Here is a 19,017-nt window from a genome sequence, read left to right as displayed (position 1 = left end):
TCCAAACTGCCACTCATTGTAATAGATAAGACCAGCTGCATAACTTTCTAATGAACAGTACATATCTGCTGTGGAGTGTGTGTACCAACAAGAGTACAATTGTATGTGTCTGTGTTTCTATGTTTGCATGTGTGTGTGTTTCTGAGAGTGTTTCTTTGTATCTGTGTGTGTGTGTGTCCTGTCTACCTTCCTCTACCTTAAAAATCCAAATTTGTGCTATCTGAGCCATATTATTTTAGATTTGGTTGTCAGTTCTCTCAGTTATGATAGCGCAATAATGAACAGATTTATTGTCAAAGTTTGGAAACACAAAACCTGTCTGGTTGTCTCACCATGTGTTGCTGCATTCCCAGATCTCACTATGACACTGATGAGATATTTTGATACATATTTATGTGAATAACAAATTCAAGCTAAATTTGTTTTGACTGTCCTCCCCATTATCAATACATATCAGTTGTTATTCTAGACAAAGACCAGTTAGAGACCAATTGATACTAAAAAACCCACTAAGGGAACAATTAATTGCACAAGTTTTGATCTTGTGTCTGTTTTACTGGCTTCGTGTCAAACACCTGGTCACTGTCTGTTATCTGCCAAGCTCATAACATTTTCCTCAACAGGTAAAAGGAAACTTGGAAGCATGTGTTAAATATGTGGATGACATTACTGTTCTATCCGTCACTTCACTCCCCCATCTCACACAGCTCTCCCTGCTTTAAACCACTGTGTGTAGTGTGTGTGTGTGTCTGTCTGTCTGTCTGTGCATATGCAGGGCAGGATATTACCACCGTCTTCAAGCCTCAACAGCTGGTCAACTCTAAATCTCACCTGCTGCAATAACTATTTTGTCTACCAACTGTAATTTTAGAACAAGATTGAATCTCCAAATGACTTTAAAGTAGACTCTGGAGGAGCATAACAAAGAGCAGCCAAAATTGACCAGCATTTGGCAGGTGGCTGGTGTTAATTTCCCACCCTGTCTGTGTAAAGTGTTTATATAAAGGCTTTCCAGTCATGTCACAAATCTTGTAACCACACCTGGCACCATCGCGGAGGTTCGGGCCTCTGCAAGTAAATAATGGTTTAAGATTTAAAGAAAACAACCTGTTAATATGATTGTGGTGGACCTAAGTAATTTCTACAGAGTGGAATAATCAACTACATTTGTTTCCAAATTAGGATTAGCACTGTGGGTAGCATAGTAGCAACATGTGCGAACACCTTTGCAGAACCACATGTCCATTTTTACCTACATCCAGCCAGCTATCTTTATTTAGGGTGAAGGCCCCAAAACACACTAGAATTGCATTTTGCACAACCTCAAGTACTGTTAGGTAGATAACTCAATTAGCAAGCCTATTTAGCAAAACAAACATACTTAACAATTAGCAAAAACTAACAATTTTCAAAATCTAGCCCTTCTGTTACTGCCATAATTTAACTCACAAATATTTGTTGAAAATTTGACTGGTTTTGGTTGAATTTAAAGATGGATGTACATTTTAATATGGTGAAAATAGCAAGAAGGCCTTCGAAGTTTAGGTCAAAATAAGCTATTGCCCTCCAAAGGAACCCACATGTGCGTTTTCTTATCTGACATCTTTATCTGCAGAATGTTATCAATTACCAGAGCATCCCAAAACCGAGAGAAAATTATTCATTTCTGATCTCCCACCACTATAGTTTAGCCTTGGTTAGGTCTAGGCACAAAAGGTGCTTAGTTAACATTGGGAAAGACTGTAGTTTCTCATGTCAGAGTCACACACTTTGATGAAATCATTAGTTCCCATTCACAATCCACTCTTCATGGCCACATTGAGGACCTCCAATATGGCTGCCAGCTGGTTACATCCCCTAAAATGCCCCTGTGTATGTTACATGTTCACATAAATCTCAGTCACTTTTTCCTCACCATGTTTGTGCCATTGCCCTTCTGTGTCTTGTATGTGTGTTTGTATGTGTTCATGTGAACATGTGTATGTGTGTGTGTGTGTCCTGTCCATCTCTGCTCCCTCCCCCACCCAGGCGGCTTGGCGTCTGTACTCCACCGACGGTTCTCGTCCCTACCTCAGAGCCACCTGGCACCACTACCAAAGCGCCCTCCCCCCCCTCAGGCATGTATCCCCACCACCACCACCACCTCCACGAGCACCACCCCGCCCCCCATATCCCCCACCTCCCTCCAACAACCCCCAGTCACAATGCATTGACACTACCCAAAAAAACTAATCAGCTTTTTTCTTTTTTCCCCCTCCTCACTTTCCTCCTCTCACTTCTTACTCAACTCACATGTTCCTCCCTCAACCCCCCCCCTCCTTTTTTTCCTCCCACACTTTACCCCATTAATTCATCATTACTTTATTTATCCTTTCGACTCTGCACGTAGTGTGTCTGGCGTAGTTATGCTGCTGATGAGAACTCGGTTTCCATTGCTACCTGGAAGCCTCATTTGAAGGCGTTGCATACCTGCAGCCCCGCCAAGTAGGTAACAACTTACAGACTTACAAACATGGCCGCTGCTGCTCAGCCCCTCCTCCTCATCTCTCCTCTTCAGCTGGTGCCTGCTCATCTTCGCGTGTAGTTTCAACTCCTCTTCCATTTTTCCCGTCATGTAACGCAATGTTATGTAGCATTGTGACCATGCTTCCTTCAGGGTGTCCTTTATTAACCTTTTTCTCCCAGTCTTGGATGGTTTCCTCAGCATGCACAGTCTTTAACACCCTTCTCATATTCAGGCTGATATTCATACCCTAGATTTGTCCAATTCAACGTCAGTAGTTGTGGTTAAACACCACTGGATGAAGTATTCTTGATTTTGTTGAAAACTCTGTCAATGATAATTAATGTGGGGATTTTGTAAGTTTTCTAAATGGTTATTGTGAAAAATACTTACATGCCTCTTCTTACAAAGAGAAATGTGCAGGCAGAGGCCAATTCAATCTTAATGAAAGAAAATTTTTGGACAGTGAAGTGTAAGTTACAATTCCTTCACACACACACAAACACACCAGATTTACATCCCTCCCTTTCTGATATCCATGCCTGTCTTTCAGCTAACGCTTAGCCTCGCTGTGCATGGCCGTAGCTCGCATGTGCTTGGAAATTAACTCTTCCCGCTGAATTAAAGTTCTTCTTTTTTTTTTTTTTTTCTTTTTGCTTCCTTTTGGCTTTGATGCCTCTCATATCCATTAGTGGAAACTGTCTGTATAAAGCTGTTTCAGTCTGCTGGAATACTGATATCTCTCCCTTTGTCTCCTCCTCTTTATCTCACTAACCCTTGAAGGAAAGAGCAGGGCGAGACTACTTACAGGTTTGTATGACTCTCAGCTCATTCCTCCAAAGACACAAACACACAACACACACACACACACACACTCAGCATGTGATGTAATCATAATTCGATTATATGCCTGATGTCTTACCAAACTGTGAAATCTGCAAGTTTGTGAAGTCTTTTTTTTCATTCATTGTTTGATTACAGATTTACTGAATCTCTCATATTTTGGACATGTCCAATAATTAATCCATTTATTTATTGATCTGTTAACATTTACCAGGTCATAGTGAATGGTTAGTGAGGACTGCAAATGCCATCAGAGGGTTGGGATATACTGATTTGTTGTTTGTTCATTGCTTGTGTAACTGATCGATTGATTTAGTGAATGACTGACCCATAATGTGCCCTTTAGAACACACTCTAAAGTCACCAGTAGTGGAAAAAATGTAGGCAGTCGTTGCATTGTTTTAATTTATATGTATGTTAAACTCTCAGAGGTGTCAGGTCAACATTTGTTTACCATTTGAGTCAGACTGGAAAGAGCGGTAGCTATTCTCTCAAGTGCTCTGCTGAAGTGCCGTTATAAATTTGAGTCATGTTGGATTGAGAGGGACAGACAGAAGGAGATGCAGTGATAGAGACAGTAGACCAAAGCTATACAGCAAATGAAGTATTATAAGAGCTGCTTTCAAATGACCTGGTAGGACAGTACAATGTGCTGCCCTTTGAAGATTTCTTTACTTTTACCTTTTTTTAAATTATATATACTGAGTTCACTTTTCCAACTTTTTCTTATGCCTCCATCTCTGATTTTTTCTCTCCTCCTCCTTCCACTACTATTTGTCTCCCTGCACTTGACTCTCAGGCGGGGAAGGGTGATGGGCTCCTCTGTCTTTGCTGCGTGTATGTGTGTGTGTGTGTGTGTGTGTGTGTGTGTGTGTGTGAGAAAGAGAGAGAGTGTGTGTGTATGCATGCACACACGCCTTCAAAGACAGGAGTCTGTACCATGTCTGTACCATGACGCACTTTTTCCATTGGGATGGTATTTATATAACTCATCAAACACAAGTCTAGGAGAGACAGAGCGAAGTTGAAAAGGGGGGAGGCTGGAGGGGGGGTTAAGGGATTTCAGAGAGGGGAAGAAGACAGAGAGAGATTTGTGAGTTTAATTATGCTAGTATAGTTTTTACAGTGCAGCTTTGGCAACATTTGGGGACCTTATGTTGAGCCAGCAGCTTCTTAGGCATTTAAACTTAAGACAGCCACACACACAGATATTAAAAAAAGAAGTTTATTCTCTCAGTGAAAAAAGCACAAGCAAATGTGTTTCTCATCCTTAAACAAAACAGCATTTAATTAGGCTTTGTTGCTTCCACAACAGCATTCATCTCCCAGAAATCCCTCTGTTTAAAGGGCTGCGTTTAATTACGCTTTCCCTTCTTAGAAATGTTTGTTGCAGCAAGTCCAATTTACACTTGTGAAATCATAATTATGCACACTTTTATAGCGCCATTTTCTTTTCTGTGTGTTCCCCTCCAACAAGAGAACACAGAGAGCGCTCTGTGTTATTAGTGGTTTTACAGACTGTCGGCTGCTCGGTGGTGGTAGGTGCCGTGGTAAAGGGCCGGCGGTTTTCGTTTAAGCAGACTTGTAAACACCAGCAGTAGTAAACATTACGCGCACCGCAAAGTGCCACAGCGGGCAACATGCTGAGTGTAAGTGCGCTGGATGTTGGCAGTGAGAAACAACACGAAATAAAAGATAATGGGGGTTTAATCTGGAGTTTATGTGTATAGGCAGGTGTGCCTGGGTGTGTGTGTGTGTCTTTGTACCTTTAATTTAGTCCTAATAATGTGATCAATATCAGCAAAAATTAACAGTGATTCCAACTTTTTCTTTTAAGTCTGACTGCTTTCAACATGGATGTTGTTTCTCATCATTTAAGGATGTGTTGAAACTTGTAGTTGACTTCCCTTGCTCTCTTATGGGAAAACCAAACAAGGTTTATTCCAAATTATGCAGCAATTACATGTGTTTGTGTTTGTAAGAGTGCTGTTTAGTCCACAACAATCCTCGAATAACAGCATGACACTAGACTAAGCAAACTAGACTAAACTGGCGAACACTCCAGAGTTCATTTTAACCACACTAAATTGAATGTGAATACAGCCAGATTTTCAATGCCCTGACCAGACTACTTTATCTTGTTTGGTTTGGTTTTTTGGGGGGGTTTGTTGCTGTTGAGTGCTGCTTTAAACAACACTGAAGGCACACAGGCAGGCATAGCAAGGGAATTTGTTCACCACATGTAACAGAACAATCAGTGTGTTGAAAAGACATTATTTGGGTGCTTTTAGAGTTGATTCAAAGCTGCATAACTGAAGAGCCAAGTATAAATAGTTTCACACAAATGACAGTTTAGTTGGAACTGTTGGTGAAACTGTTAGCCATGGCCTTAGTTTGATGACATGGCATCCTGAGGGAAAACAGGGATTTTACCTTCCGCTAGGTCCCCGCTCACCCATTGTCATCCTGCCCTTTCTCTGTGTATTTATTGTGCATCAACACTGACAGCAGAGAACTGCTCCTCTCCTTCGTCTGCTGAACTCCTCTTTTAATCTCCTTCCTCCTTTATCTCTCCATTTTCTCCTCCATCCGTCTCTCCCTCCTTTGCTTTAGTAAGGGTCTAAGTAATGGGAGAGTCTTCAGAAAGTTCACTCGGAAATATAGGAGGTACCTGCAGTACTACCCAGCATCCTCTCCGCCCCACCCTTAGCCCAATAACCTGTGAGAATGACTAACTAATAGCATGGAGGAGAACAAAGAGGCAGAACTTAACTTCCTTCTTGCCTCACCTCCTCAACCCTTTTTATCCCAACAAGGACTTTGTCTGAGACGACCACTGCTGCCTGCTGCCTGTCAAACGCAAACTAGACCATGTTACAAATTAAAGGGGAATTCCACCAAAACTGATCTTTAGACTGTAAAAGGAGACATGGTTGTAATGGTAGCACTAAAAAAAAGTATGTTTCTAAGATAAAGGAATAATGCACTCGATTTTACTGTCTAATATAGACAATCAACACTTTGAAATGTTTTTTTTCTCAGTAAGACAGCAGTTTAAACTCAGACTAAAACAAAATAAAAAACAAAAAAGGTTAATTCCCCTTTATTTTATGTTTCTTGATCCATATTTGACTCTTAGCCCTCCTAAAATTTCACTATCTCCACTAGTGACTGTTCCTAGTCCAGCCACATGAGATTTTTTTGTTTCATTCATATTCTTGATGTACAACTATTGATTTTTATCTTCTTTGAACCAGAATGAATGTTTTTAGAAGCTGTTGTCCCATCAGTTGTAAAAATTAAAGGATTCCATTATAATTTAGTAAAAAGGAATGGAATTAAAAATGACCAATTCATGAGGCTGGACCCAGTTTACCTTATATTACCCCCCCAACAACACATGCTATATTTATGCACATTTCAGCATTCAGATGCAGGTATAGCAGCTTGTTCCCTTTTTGCTGCATGTTCCCTGCATTACTGCTGCTCTCCTCTTTTCAGTCATTTTTTGGAATAGATGGAAAGTGTAATGATAGATCTGTTTACCTCTCACTGAACATAAAAAGTATCTGTGGTTATTAGTGGAAAGTGTGCAGGATACAGCAGATTTAGAACAGAAAATGTATTATTCAATTATTATTTTTAGTTCTGCCTTGAAAATTGGTGAAAATGTGTTGCCATGTGCTGTAACGTGCAAACAAGTCTGAGGAAGTCAGGAAAATATGGGGGAAACCATGGCAAATCAATCAACTTCCCCAAAGTCTTTAAAAGATTTGGAATATGCAGGGAAAACCACTCCTGCTAAAGTGGTTAAAACTGATTAGAAAAGATTCAGGTGATAGAGAGGTCTGGAAGTGTGGCATGGAAAATGTGTTGGAACCCTGCATCTCTGTCTCATTGGTCTGCTGCATTGCATGCTGGTCTATTTGCCTTAGCAACAAATAGTTTACTGCGGTGAGTCTTATTGATTGAGAACTTTCTGCATCCCCTTGAAGGTTAAGATTGAAACACTATGTGGAGTTTTCTTTTCCATTTTTATAAAGTTGCTCACACTGTGTGTTATCTATTTAAACTGATGAAAATCAAATGTTAGAGGAAGACTGATAAAAAATAATTTAGCCATCACAGTTTTTGAAAGATTTAAAGAACAATCTAACAATGGAAAACGCCATTTTAAGGCGGTTAGATATTTCTCCCCGTAACAGTCTGCTTTGTTTAAGGTAGTGTCAAAATTAATGTGATGATGATGTATTAATGTTACCATGCTTCACTAATTGCCTTGAGAAATCTCATTAGCTCTGCATTGAAAAGTGAATACATGAATAGATTATCAGCTGATCAGGTCAAGATTGCAGCACTTCAGGTTCCAGCACTGAGGGTTTGTTTTGGTGGCTTGGCGGGCAGTCTGGCTTTGTTCTGGTGTTTTGGGCATGTCAGTTGGATGGATGATGTTTGGTCTGAAGGAAAAGACAGAACGTTGCCCTGTGTCTGCACTCTGAACTCTTCTCACTGTCTGAGGGGAAATAGGTGTTGACAGCATACCTTTTTTCTTTCTCTTCTTGTGTCTCTCTATCAACCCCAACCTCTGTCACCCACACACTTTCTCTATCAACTCCATCCTTGACTCACTTTCCCCATATCATCTATTACTTTTCTGTCCCTGTCATGCATCTCTGGATCATCACTTCCATCACTCTCAATCCCTCTGTCCTCTGTGTCCCTCCTCTCCCCCGAATCCCAAATCTTTCTCTTTGCTTCTTTGAATGTTTTTCTCTCCTCTTTCCACATCCTTCCTTCCTTGTCTTCTCTCCTCCTCTTTTCCTTTCTTTTCTCCCCTCCCTCCCTGCAGTCAGAAATTGAGTTTTAAGGAGCGGGTCCGGATGGCGAGTCCTCGGGGTCAGAGCATGAAGAGCAGACAGACATCAATCAATGACCGCCAACGCTGTTCCCCTGGCAATGAGGTGGTTGGTGGTGCCGAGCTGATGGGCGGGAGCCCGGCTAAAGTGCAGAAGAGCTGGAGCTTCAACGATCGCACCCGTTTTAGGCCATCGCTGAGGTTGAAGAGCCAGACTCGCACTGCGGTCCCAGATGGTGAGTGGGATTATGTGTGTACTGTATGTTCATGTTACTGTAAATGGCAACCAAGACAACATCTGACAGTTCATTGGTATTACCTTAATTTACAGGTCTGTAATTTCCCAATAAAGTCCTACAATAAGGTTTTGCAGGAACAATTGATTTTGTTTGTTTAATAGTCTTTTAGTCACTGCACAGCGGGTCAGCTGAACATGTATGGACAATAAAGTCTCCAGTAATCAGTGAAATGGAGGGAGAAATTACAAGCATTATTAAAAAAACAAAAACAAACAAACAAAAAAAACTATCCCTCTATGCTAATGCAAAAACAAAGTCATACCTCAGTCCACCAAGTTGGTACCCATATTTACAATAAATAGTATATAAAAAATAATATTAAAAATAATATAAGAGTATCATTATTTGGCTGTTTAATTGTTATACAGATATAAAGTTGGTGTCTTGGTCATAGGAGTGTCTCTCCTCCCGGGCTGCTGACAGCGTTCTCAGCTGGTTTTAACTCACCACAACACCAGTAGTTTCTTCTTTGGCGGTGTCCATTCCTGCAATGGACATGTAGCTCCCAGCATGCAGGCAGAACTTACCTGACACCACAGCTGAGAGTTTCTGGGTAGCCAACAGAAACAGTGTGGCTCTGCCCTCACTTCCATCATAGTTTTGTGATTCAGTCATTTTAAGACAAGACAAACAGCCACACTGTTGCTTCTGCAGTTCTGTGTGTGACCTGGGAGGCAACAAATAAAAAGTGTAATGGGTCGTCGAATCACATTTTATGAGTCGAATTTGGGTCTTCTCAATGGGTGCATCAAATCACCAGAAAATCTGATTTGAAATAACCAAAAGGTTTCTAACTTTGATAGAAAAAGTTTTGTTCATGTTGGTTTTTGGGGCCTTTAAAATGATTTTCTTGTTATCACAGATGTTGTTATTGTTGTTTTCAATATTGATAACGGCAGGAATCGAACTATAAGTTCCTGTATAATAGGTGCCTGACAATCCCACCACACCAACAAGATTCTTAACCAAAAGGTTTTCCAATTGGTTTCATTGGTTTAACCTCAGGCAAAAAAGATATGTATCTTAATTTACAGAAATGCTTAAATTTGGTTGAGGAAGCCCATTACAGTGACCATAATGTTACATTTACCAACTATCTTTAGTCTTTTTCACTGATGCATGGTAATGCAGTTGAGAGCAGGGCACTGTTTTGAAAAGTCTTCCTTGTGGGTATGACACACTTTGCTTTTTGGATTGTTACAGTTTATTATATTGTCATTTTGGTGAGATTTTCTTGAATAAAACGATCGTTTTATAGCGTTTATATCATCCTCAGATGAACTGAAACCGGTCGCTACCTGGAGTCTGTTTTTTTAAAAATCAGGCTAAAAACGTAATAATATGAAATGTAGAATTTTTGTTTTATTTATGGGATAAAACACGTACCCGCATGGTACTTTTAGACATATATTCTCTGAACTTTCTATGTATTGTCTAGTCTCTCTAATCTCCCTGATGAACATAATGTTTTTGTCTATCCAGGCAAATATATTGCACTAGCACAACTCTTAAGAGACTCAAATTATACACTTTGATGAAGCCCTTACTGCACTTTGAAGAGAGGGGGGCATGAATTTATTGTTATGTATACAGTGTGTTAGTATGCACCAGTGTTTTTCCTCACATTTTCCAGAAACTCCTACCCCACAGAAATAGATGAAATTGCTGACTGTTTTAATAGCACCTCTGTTTCTCCTCTTACTCCCTGGTATCATTCATTTGAACCAATTTTATAACCTCTTATATACGCTATATAATTATTCATTCTCTTTCCATTTTTCCCCTTGATTTTCTCTCGCTCTTTTTCTTTTTACTGTGTCTGTCTCTCTGTCTGTTCCTCCCACTCTCATAATTACTGGCAGTATTAAGGATATATATATATATCCTTTTCTCTCACCTTACATAGCTGAGCTGGCAAAACACGAGAAGATCCCATCCAAGCAGGGCATAAATTTTCACCTCTTAAAAGCCAAAACAGAATCACTTTGAAACATTCTTGGAGACTCTTGTCAAGACTGGCTATGCAGAAAGTGTTTTATGAGTTATACGACTGGAAGAGATTTTGTGTGGGGCTACATTTATTGATGAAATGATGGTCTGTCTCTCTCAGTGGACACAGGCATGACCACAGAGGATTCCTTTGATGAGAGGGGCTGCCATTGCGATGTTACAGTGGAGGATCTATCAGCTCCCCTCAAGGCTGTCATCAGAGCTGTCAGGTGAGTTCCCACTGCTGTTAGACTTTATATTTCAGGCTTTTTAGCTGATGCTCCCAATCAAAGTATCTTTAAATCACCAAAATCCTAAAAACGTTTTACAAAGTTGCATCAAAATTATGTGGAAAACTGAAATAACTTTTATTCTCTGTTGGTATTAATGCACAGTGACACAATGCAAGTGAATGCTATAACGGAGACCAGACAAAAGGGGAAGTCACTCCTACAGTTTGCTCTTCTCTCTGTAAATCACATTGCTTTAATTTATTGCTTCCCTAAAAAAAACTTATTTATTTAAAAGCTTATCTTAGCCTTGCACAAAAATTGAAAACAGGAAACAGCTATCAGAATAGACTAACCTTAACCAGTGTAACCACAAATTTATGTTTTACACTTTGGTTTAAACAGATTAAACAAACGAGATATTAAATATACCCTATCAGTTTAGAGACCCTTATAGATGTGTTTTGTGCTAGGCTAGCTGTTTCCTCTGTTTCCAGTCTGAGATCTGATGATCTGTTGACTATCTGTGTGTGTGATGGTTTGTCATAATAAAGAAATTGTTTCCTGTCAGCCAGTAGTACCATTGAAGCCCTCTAGCTTTTCTGACCGACTGTGTTATCTATTTCTACTTATTTTGTGGATTTGGAACTAATAAAGGGCATCCTTATTGATTAGTCACATTAATTAAACTCTTCCCTGAGGATTTTTTTTTTTTTCACCTGTGTCCATTAATTCTGAAACCACAGTGAACACTCACTGAAACTCAAGAATTACCAGTCAATTTGTGATGTCACTGTGCTGCCTCATCCTTTTATGATCAGCTGGTTATTGATCGTATGTATAACACAGTTGTTTTAAGCCCTCTGTGCAGTCAGGTCAGGTTTCCTATTGATTGATTGGCCTTCCATCTTTCTTTATGATCTGCTATATGAATTTAACCACTGTATGAAAACACCACCAACTAACAGAATGATGCACAGCTACAGTATAAGGAGCCAATAAACTACTGTATGGCTGTTGAAGAAGGTTATAAATGTTTGTTTGTTTGTTTTTTTTATTTCATCAGTGTTTAGGTTTAAACCATCTCTCCTCATCTATCCCCTCAGAGCTTTGTGAGAGTGAATTGGATCCATAACACAATACAAAAACACAGAGACCTGTCCTTCTACCCCCAACTATACATGTAATTCTGGATGAGAAAAACATATATTCAACCATGAGCACTGGTGTTCACATGATGTTTGGTTTCCTCAAATGTTTTTCTATATTTTTCTTCTCCTACCCCCCCATCTTTCTCTCTTTATCTGTGTGACCTACTGCTGTGTTTGCCTGTGGGGGTGTACAACCAGCCCTGCACAGAGTTTTTCACTGGGTGTGTGTGTGTGTGTGTGTGTGTGTGTTTGTGAATGAATGAATGCATCTCAGCAGACCCTGCTCTCTTACACTGGCACCAGCACCCTGTGAGCGAATGTTTATCCAACTGGCGCCGACTGTTTCTTTCACTCTACCGCTTCTTCTCACCCACTTCATATTTTTCATTGTAAAAATGTCAGTTTTCACCTCTCGATGAAGCAGGATTTACATTGAAAAATTGACTCAAATATCAGTACAATTCTGTGTCTGTTTAGATAATAAAGCACAGTGAGTCATAACTGTACTACCTGACACCACTGGCATGTTTTCCTCACAAATTTGCTTTCAAATTCTAATACAAGATGAAAGTCCAAGACAACATCATTAGCATTTACAGATCTGTGCTTACTAATCCCCCTCCATTAGCTGCTGCCATTAGCTTCAGAGGCTGTCTGTAAACAAATGCTATATTTTGCATCTCCGTAATCATCTAAAATGTATTACTCACTGCAGTCAAATGGAAGTCTCTCTTCAGTTTCTCATCTTCTGCAGTTAAATCATTCATCGTACATATAACTCTTCCAACTATGGGTATGAGCATATGGGAGATTAATATATGGAAGAGAATATGTACGTAAACACACATACAGATGTTGCCTTTATGGACCACAGAATCTTTTCTGTAATAAGATGTGTTATATGAACATTTAGAACAGCAATATACATTTGCACATCTGTTACTAAGCCTTACAGTTTTTCACACACAATATGTATCCATATTTCCAATTATTCTCAGTATGTTTATTTATTTCCTTATCTATTTCTGGTCCTGTGTGTATTAAATCCTTAATCCACTTTCTTAACAGGGATCAGTAACATTTCCAATAATATAATTAACTCTCTTGGGTATACCTGACCCCTGCCTGAGCAATATAGGTGTCAGGTGGGTATAACACAGTGTGACACATCTAACTTTTTCCAAATTAGATTAATAGTCTTTTATCATCATAACAGAGGGTGTACAAGTTATATAACAATTTCCAGTGGAATCTTTTTGGAATCCACTCTTGACACAAATCAAAGAGCATTTTTTGCAATCTTTCCTCCTAAATGACAGATTGGTAACAGTATCCAGTCATGGGCTACACGTGTTCTGAAATTGTCACATTTGCAGGTTTAAAAGATTTGACACGCAGAGACCTTATCCTGGTTTTGTCTTTTAGCGAGCTGACATCTAGCAGCCCCCCTCTGTCACCAGCCCCTCTTCTCTCTACAGGACTCACATACACACACATACATACACACACAGCACCTCTTACCACCCAACCCCGGCCAGCCTGCCCACCCAGCAGGCCTCCTCCATGGGCAGCCGCAGCCCTGGGCTTTCCCAGGGTGTCAGGTTGATTGCCGGACACCCCCTCCCCTGTCAGGACTGTTATTACAGAGGGTCGACTGTCACCGTTGTTTCCATTTAGACAGTGAGAAAAACAGGCAACTGGAGACAAGCAAAAGCCACCAGGGAATCTAAATGAACCAAGAGCATAGCTCCCCTTACCTGTATCAATATTATTCACCCAGCAGAGGGTCTGCTCATCAAATAGAGTGAGATAGAGGATTGCACTCAGGTTTCAGAGTCATTCATTTTGGTTGTTATGGATTTGACAAAAAAAACAGGGAGCTTTGGTTTCCCATTAGGTACTCTTTGAGGTATTTGAGATTTTGATAATATTTTTTTATCACTGTAAAAAAAAAATCAACTAGTGAAATGTAACAAGGATCTGTCTGTGGATTTCTCATAGTTGCTGCTACTATCTAGTGGTTAGTTGTAGTAATTACACCCTTTTACAATAATGCCTAGACCTCTGGGTGTTACATTACTCTGAACAGCACCTCTCTCCTCTGTTTTTGTGTGTTTGTAGGATCATGAAGTTCCACGTAGCAAAGAAGAAGTTTAAGGAGACGTTGCGTCCTTACGACGTGAAGGACGTCATAGAGCAGTACTCTGCAGGACACTTGGACATGCTCTGTCGGATCAAGAGCCTACAGACCAGGTGAGGACACACTGGACACCCACACCCACACACACACACACATACCTGACACGCGCTTACACTTAATTTGCAAAATCTCAAAGAGCTGCTCTGCCTTCCTGTATTAAAAAAAAAATCATTATTATCTACATATTTGGATTTTGAGTTTGTTTTTATCTTCAGGTTTACCACTTTTACTGATGTCTGACTGTCCGTTAATTGTTCTTTTCATATGTACCAGTGAATGCACAAGTGGATGTTTCTGCTATTGTTGCTGCAGTTCCTGCTAGTTCTGTAGAGGTTATAGATCATTTCATAGATAATCCTTTTAAATCCTTTTCACGTTCATCTCAGCTCCAACTACGTCTTTCTCACCAAGAGTTTGTGTATGTACAGTATGTGTACATGTGTGTCCCCTCTCTCTCCCAGACTAGATACTGTTGTTGGTCCCCCTCCAAGGCCTTTCAGCAGTCGCGTCAAGACCTTTTCCTCTCCCTCCTTGCATTTATATTACAGTCAGGCCCGGAGGAAACAGTCTGCACCGGGGTTAGACCTGCCCCGTCATCTGCCTGCCGACTACTCCCCCACTAACTTTACAAAACTGTCATACTTGGGTCAAACAGCATGCATTCGTATACATTTGGTATCATAAGCAAAATGCAAAAAGCAAATGCTCTGCTTGTAAATAATACACATGCACGCGCAGATACACACAGATGGTGATTTATTAATTAATAATAATGAAATGTTAAACTCACAATTTTGCCAAAAATCAAGCTGCTGTGTCAACATTTTTACACATGCTTTTTAGAGAAAGCTTATGAGACACCAAAAGTGCTTCTTAAAAAGGAGTGGCCAAATGTACACTATCCTATGCCTTCCCATTTTTTAACCAAATTGTGTCCATGTGAATAATACTCACTATCTCCTTTAGTCTACATGCATTCCCAGACAGATGAGGTTTAAGTCATCACAGAAAACTGTACCAAAAGACGTCCATGTAAGTGCCATTTGACCCAGGTCTGACTGTAGTTTGATTCATAAAAAAAACACTTCAACTCTATTGTGGAGGTCTTTGGAAGCTCAAACACTGGATTATGAACTCAGTTTTACAAGAAAAACTTTACGATACACACGTGACATGATGGGTAGCCAGTAATTGCTATGACTGTGTTGGTCTGAGACGACTCACCAGTCAGTACTTGTAATTCACTTTTTTAATTTCATTTTCCAACAAAGGAACTTCTCCATTGATTGATTGATTGCTTTTTTTTTTTGATTGTTTTTTTTATTCATCTTGACATAAGGTATGAAAAAGTACTGTATATATGAAAAATATGTGATAATCCTTATTTGAGCCGCTTAAAGACCTCATCTAGTTTCATCTGTAGGTGCCTGTAGATTTAACAAGATCTATTCAGTGCCATTTTTAAATTACAGCTGATTTTTTCATCTTTTAAAAGCCCCTGTTGAGAATTTATTGGGACTCATAAATCTCTGCTTATTTGTAAAATTTCAATACTTTAATAATCTTACTTGTTTATACAAATTCTGCTTTTGTCAACTTAAATAGCTCCTCATAATTAAGAAATGTGTTTAATTAATAATTATTTGACCATGAAAAAAATTCCAGACAAAACTAGAAATATTGTTTCAACAGGGGGCACTACACTACAGGTATAGACTGGGACTCTCACATTTACAAACCTTTATTCTTGTTGGAGGAAGTTTGTTTTCAGCTCTTGCTATAGACTACATATGGTGTTTTGTAATGCTGAATGAATTGTAGTGCTGTAGATAACTTTTTTTTGACAGTAGCACTCCCGGGGAGTAACATAGTAATTGTTTGCTGTATCTGAGCATGTGGGTATGGAGTGTGTCTATTGACAAAGGCTGTAGATACACACAGACCACCTGAGTGCTACAGTGTATATCTACTGTTTCTCTTTAGCGTTGCTACTAAACTTTGGTTATGTCATCTTTATAAAGGATAATTTCACAGTTTTTTGATGACAGAAACAGCAGGTGTAAACCTAAATGTGACTAATATCATGAAAAGAAAAAAAAGCTAAATTGATGCTTCAATTTTGCATGATTCACTGAAAATTTTAAACTTATTGATGATTGAAGTACTGCTAATCATTGGGTAATAATGGGAATCTAAAAATATTATTGACCTTCAAAAATCCACATTCAGCAAAAGCCTAGTTTTTAATCTCATCCGTCCTCTCTGTGTATATCTATATGCCAGTGTTTTTTATTGACAATGAGTAGGTGACTCATTCGTTCATTTGTGCACCTGTGCCTCAAACTTCAGTGTGCGTGTGTGCTTGTGTGTGTGAAAGAGAGTGTATCAGATGTATCTGACCCAGTCTTTCTCCTGTCTTCAGACCAGCAGGCTCTGGTCCCAGCCTGAGTAGCCGACCCAGGAACATGTCCTCTCCTGCCCTGCATTATTATTACAGCAACAACAGGAAGAAGCTCCCTGGCTCAGGGTTACTGTTATTTCACTTAATTTGTGTTTTACCCACAGTATAATGCCATTAGTTCCCTTGCAGTCCCAACAATTGTTAAAGGGGTTGCAAACAATCACCATTTGGATTAACTTTCTTTAAGTACCAGATGGTTGGAGTTTGCACTAGAACAGTGCAGTGAGTACCAGAAGGTTTAGAGAATCACAGAAAATAGATTTTGAAAGTGAACAGCATCACAAGTTACTACAGTTTATCTAAAACTTAATTACTCCAATGTGTTAAACTCCACCCACTTGGTAAAGTTTTCATTAACACTGTCTGACAGATACAATCATTTGTGTCTAAAACAAATGTATCACAATGTGTATTCACAAACCCAAACACATCTGCCACCACCGTCGTCATGTTAGACCTCGTGTAGTTCTATAAAGGGGAAAGATTATTGTATGTGGGTGTTGCTAACTTGTGTGTGCAGTTTTGGCTGTGTAATTAATTCATGTAGTTTGAAGCAGAAACAACAAAATATTCTGTGTGGTATATTTGCATGTCGAGATGTACAATTATTAACTTCACTAATTCAACGTTGATTTAATGACAAAAAATCAAATAGCCTGATCTCAACAATACTGTGATATTAAAAAAGGCTGGCTGCAAATTCACTGGTAATTTGAATGCAGCACTGCATTTTTTATTTCACTTTTCAAATGGAAATTTGTATGCTTCCCTCTTTTTTGTCTTTTTTTTTTTTTTTTTTTTTTTTAGCTGATATTGAAAGTGACACAAACAGCTTGTGATGGACCTATACATATATCAGCATTGTTGAATTACAACAAATAAAAAAAAATGTAGATTCAGTATTGGTCTTTTTCAATTGATCCTGTTTGGGTTCTCAACACTCTCTGAAAACTTGGTCTGATTCATTTATTTAAACTCAAAAATACCTTTTCAAGGTAGCAGGTTGGTAATATGATCTTCACTGTGAACATACTGTACTTGTAAACCTAATTTTCAGATGCAGTCCTTGTAAATAATTAGATTATATATATATATATATATATATATATATATATATATATTAGTTATATTAGTTTTCATGTGTGAAGTTTTTCCTGACACGTGTGAAATCTAATCTGAAAATGTTGTTTTTCTTTATTCCTGAAAAACTGACATTTTTGGACATGCAGGCTTTCATATAACAGCACTTATACAGCCAAGCCATGTGTGTTGTGTTTTACTAACCCTAATCTTAACATCCTACTGTTGCTTTAGGTTTGTTGCCTGACTTTGGATAACCTGCAAGGAAACTTGGGTGCCAACTCATATTACAACACTATTATTTTTTTAATATATCAACACAAGTGTATGTGTGTGTGTATCAGGGTGGATCAGATCCTGGGAAAAGGCCAGATACCTGTGGATAAGAAGATGAGGGACAAACTGCACCCAGATGGAGACTCCCTGGAGGGCATGAGCATGCTGGGACGTGTATGTAAAGTGGAGAGACAAGTGAGTTTAGAAAAAAAATCAGAAAGGGAAAAACTAAGTCAGCACTAAGCTTTAAAAATTGAATTACAAAATTTTATTACCCTATCTGCAAAAAAGCTGATTTGTGCTGCTGATAAATACCAGTGACTCAGGAATTCTTTTGCCAGGTACTGAGATTTCTGGCTTTCAAAATTCACTTTCTGGTCTGACATCTGTTTTGGAAACAACCACCAGAGATCTGTCAGTGCTACTGTACTTCCTTGGTTGGAAGATTGAAGTCAATAAAAGTCATAAACTGCTTAGCACATTCTCTTGCTCTCTCTTGCCTCCCACCATGTTCTCACCATTGTTTTTACTCCCAGGTAACTTCCATTGAGTCAAAGTTGGACTCTTTGCTGGATGTTTACCGCCAAGTCCTGCAGAAAGGCCCCACAGCGCTGACCCTCTCCTCACTGCCTCTGTTTGAGCTGGACAGCCACCAGCACCACAACTCGGACTACCAGACCTCCATCGTTGGAAGGGATCTCCCCTCTCCCCAGGGCGGTGATCCTGGTCGAGGCGGAGGAGACAACAATGGGGGCATACGCCGTCCTCTTGGTGCCAACCCGAGAGGCTTGCGGCTTATCCTGGCACCCGCCGATGATGATGTTCCCCCAGACTCAGCGCCTCCATCTTACCCCCCGTCCACAGCCTCACTCTCCCCGTCACCCCTTCTGCCACCAGACAGCCCCTACCCAACCCTGGTCACCCCAAATGGCACCTCCAAAAGAGCACACTTCCCTGACCTGCCACCCCCACCTCCCTCCTCTGGGGGTTTTACCCTCCAGCTGCCCCCCATGGTGCACCCCTCTCACCTCCGATGCCCCGCTGATTCCGTCCCAGATGATTTGACGGATGGAGTGAGAGCAGACGAAGAGAGCCTGGGCCCCTCAGTTGTCATGGGATCCAGCAGTGAA

General features: G+C 39.8%; 1 protein-coding gene across 1 annotated transcript in view; it reads left to right on the top strand.

The window, feature by feature from the left end:
- The window catches only part of kcnq5a (potassium voltage-gated channel, KQT-like subfamily, member 5a), a 91,506-nt gene that overhangs the window by 68,640 nt on the left and 3,849 nt on the right, over positions 1 to 19,017 (top strand). The window contains 7 exon segments of the mRNA XM_051076504.1: positions 2,390 to 2,484; positions 3,287 to 3,313; positions 8,196 to 8,437; positions 10,611 to 10,719; positions 13,992 to 14,123; positions 17,956 to 18,082; positions 18,424 to 19,017. Of these exon segments, the coding sequence (XP_050932461.1) occupies positions 2,390 to 2,484; positions 3,287 to 3,313; positions 8,196 to 8,437; positions 10,611 to 10,719; positions 13,992 to 14,123; positions 17,956 to 18,082; positions 18,424 to 19,017 (1,326 nt within the window).

This window comes from Lates calcarifer, linkage group LG16_LG22 (assembly GCF_001640805.2).
Source record: "Lates calcarifer isolate ASB-BC8 linkage group LG16_LG22, TLL_Latcal_v3, whole genome shotgun sequence".
Classification (NCBI taxonomy): Eukaryota; Metazoa; Chordata; class Actinopteri; family Centropomidae; genus Lates; species Lates calcarifer.
Note: the sequence above shows the minus strand (reverse complement) of the source record. Positions and strands in the feature narration are given on the sequence as shown.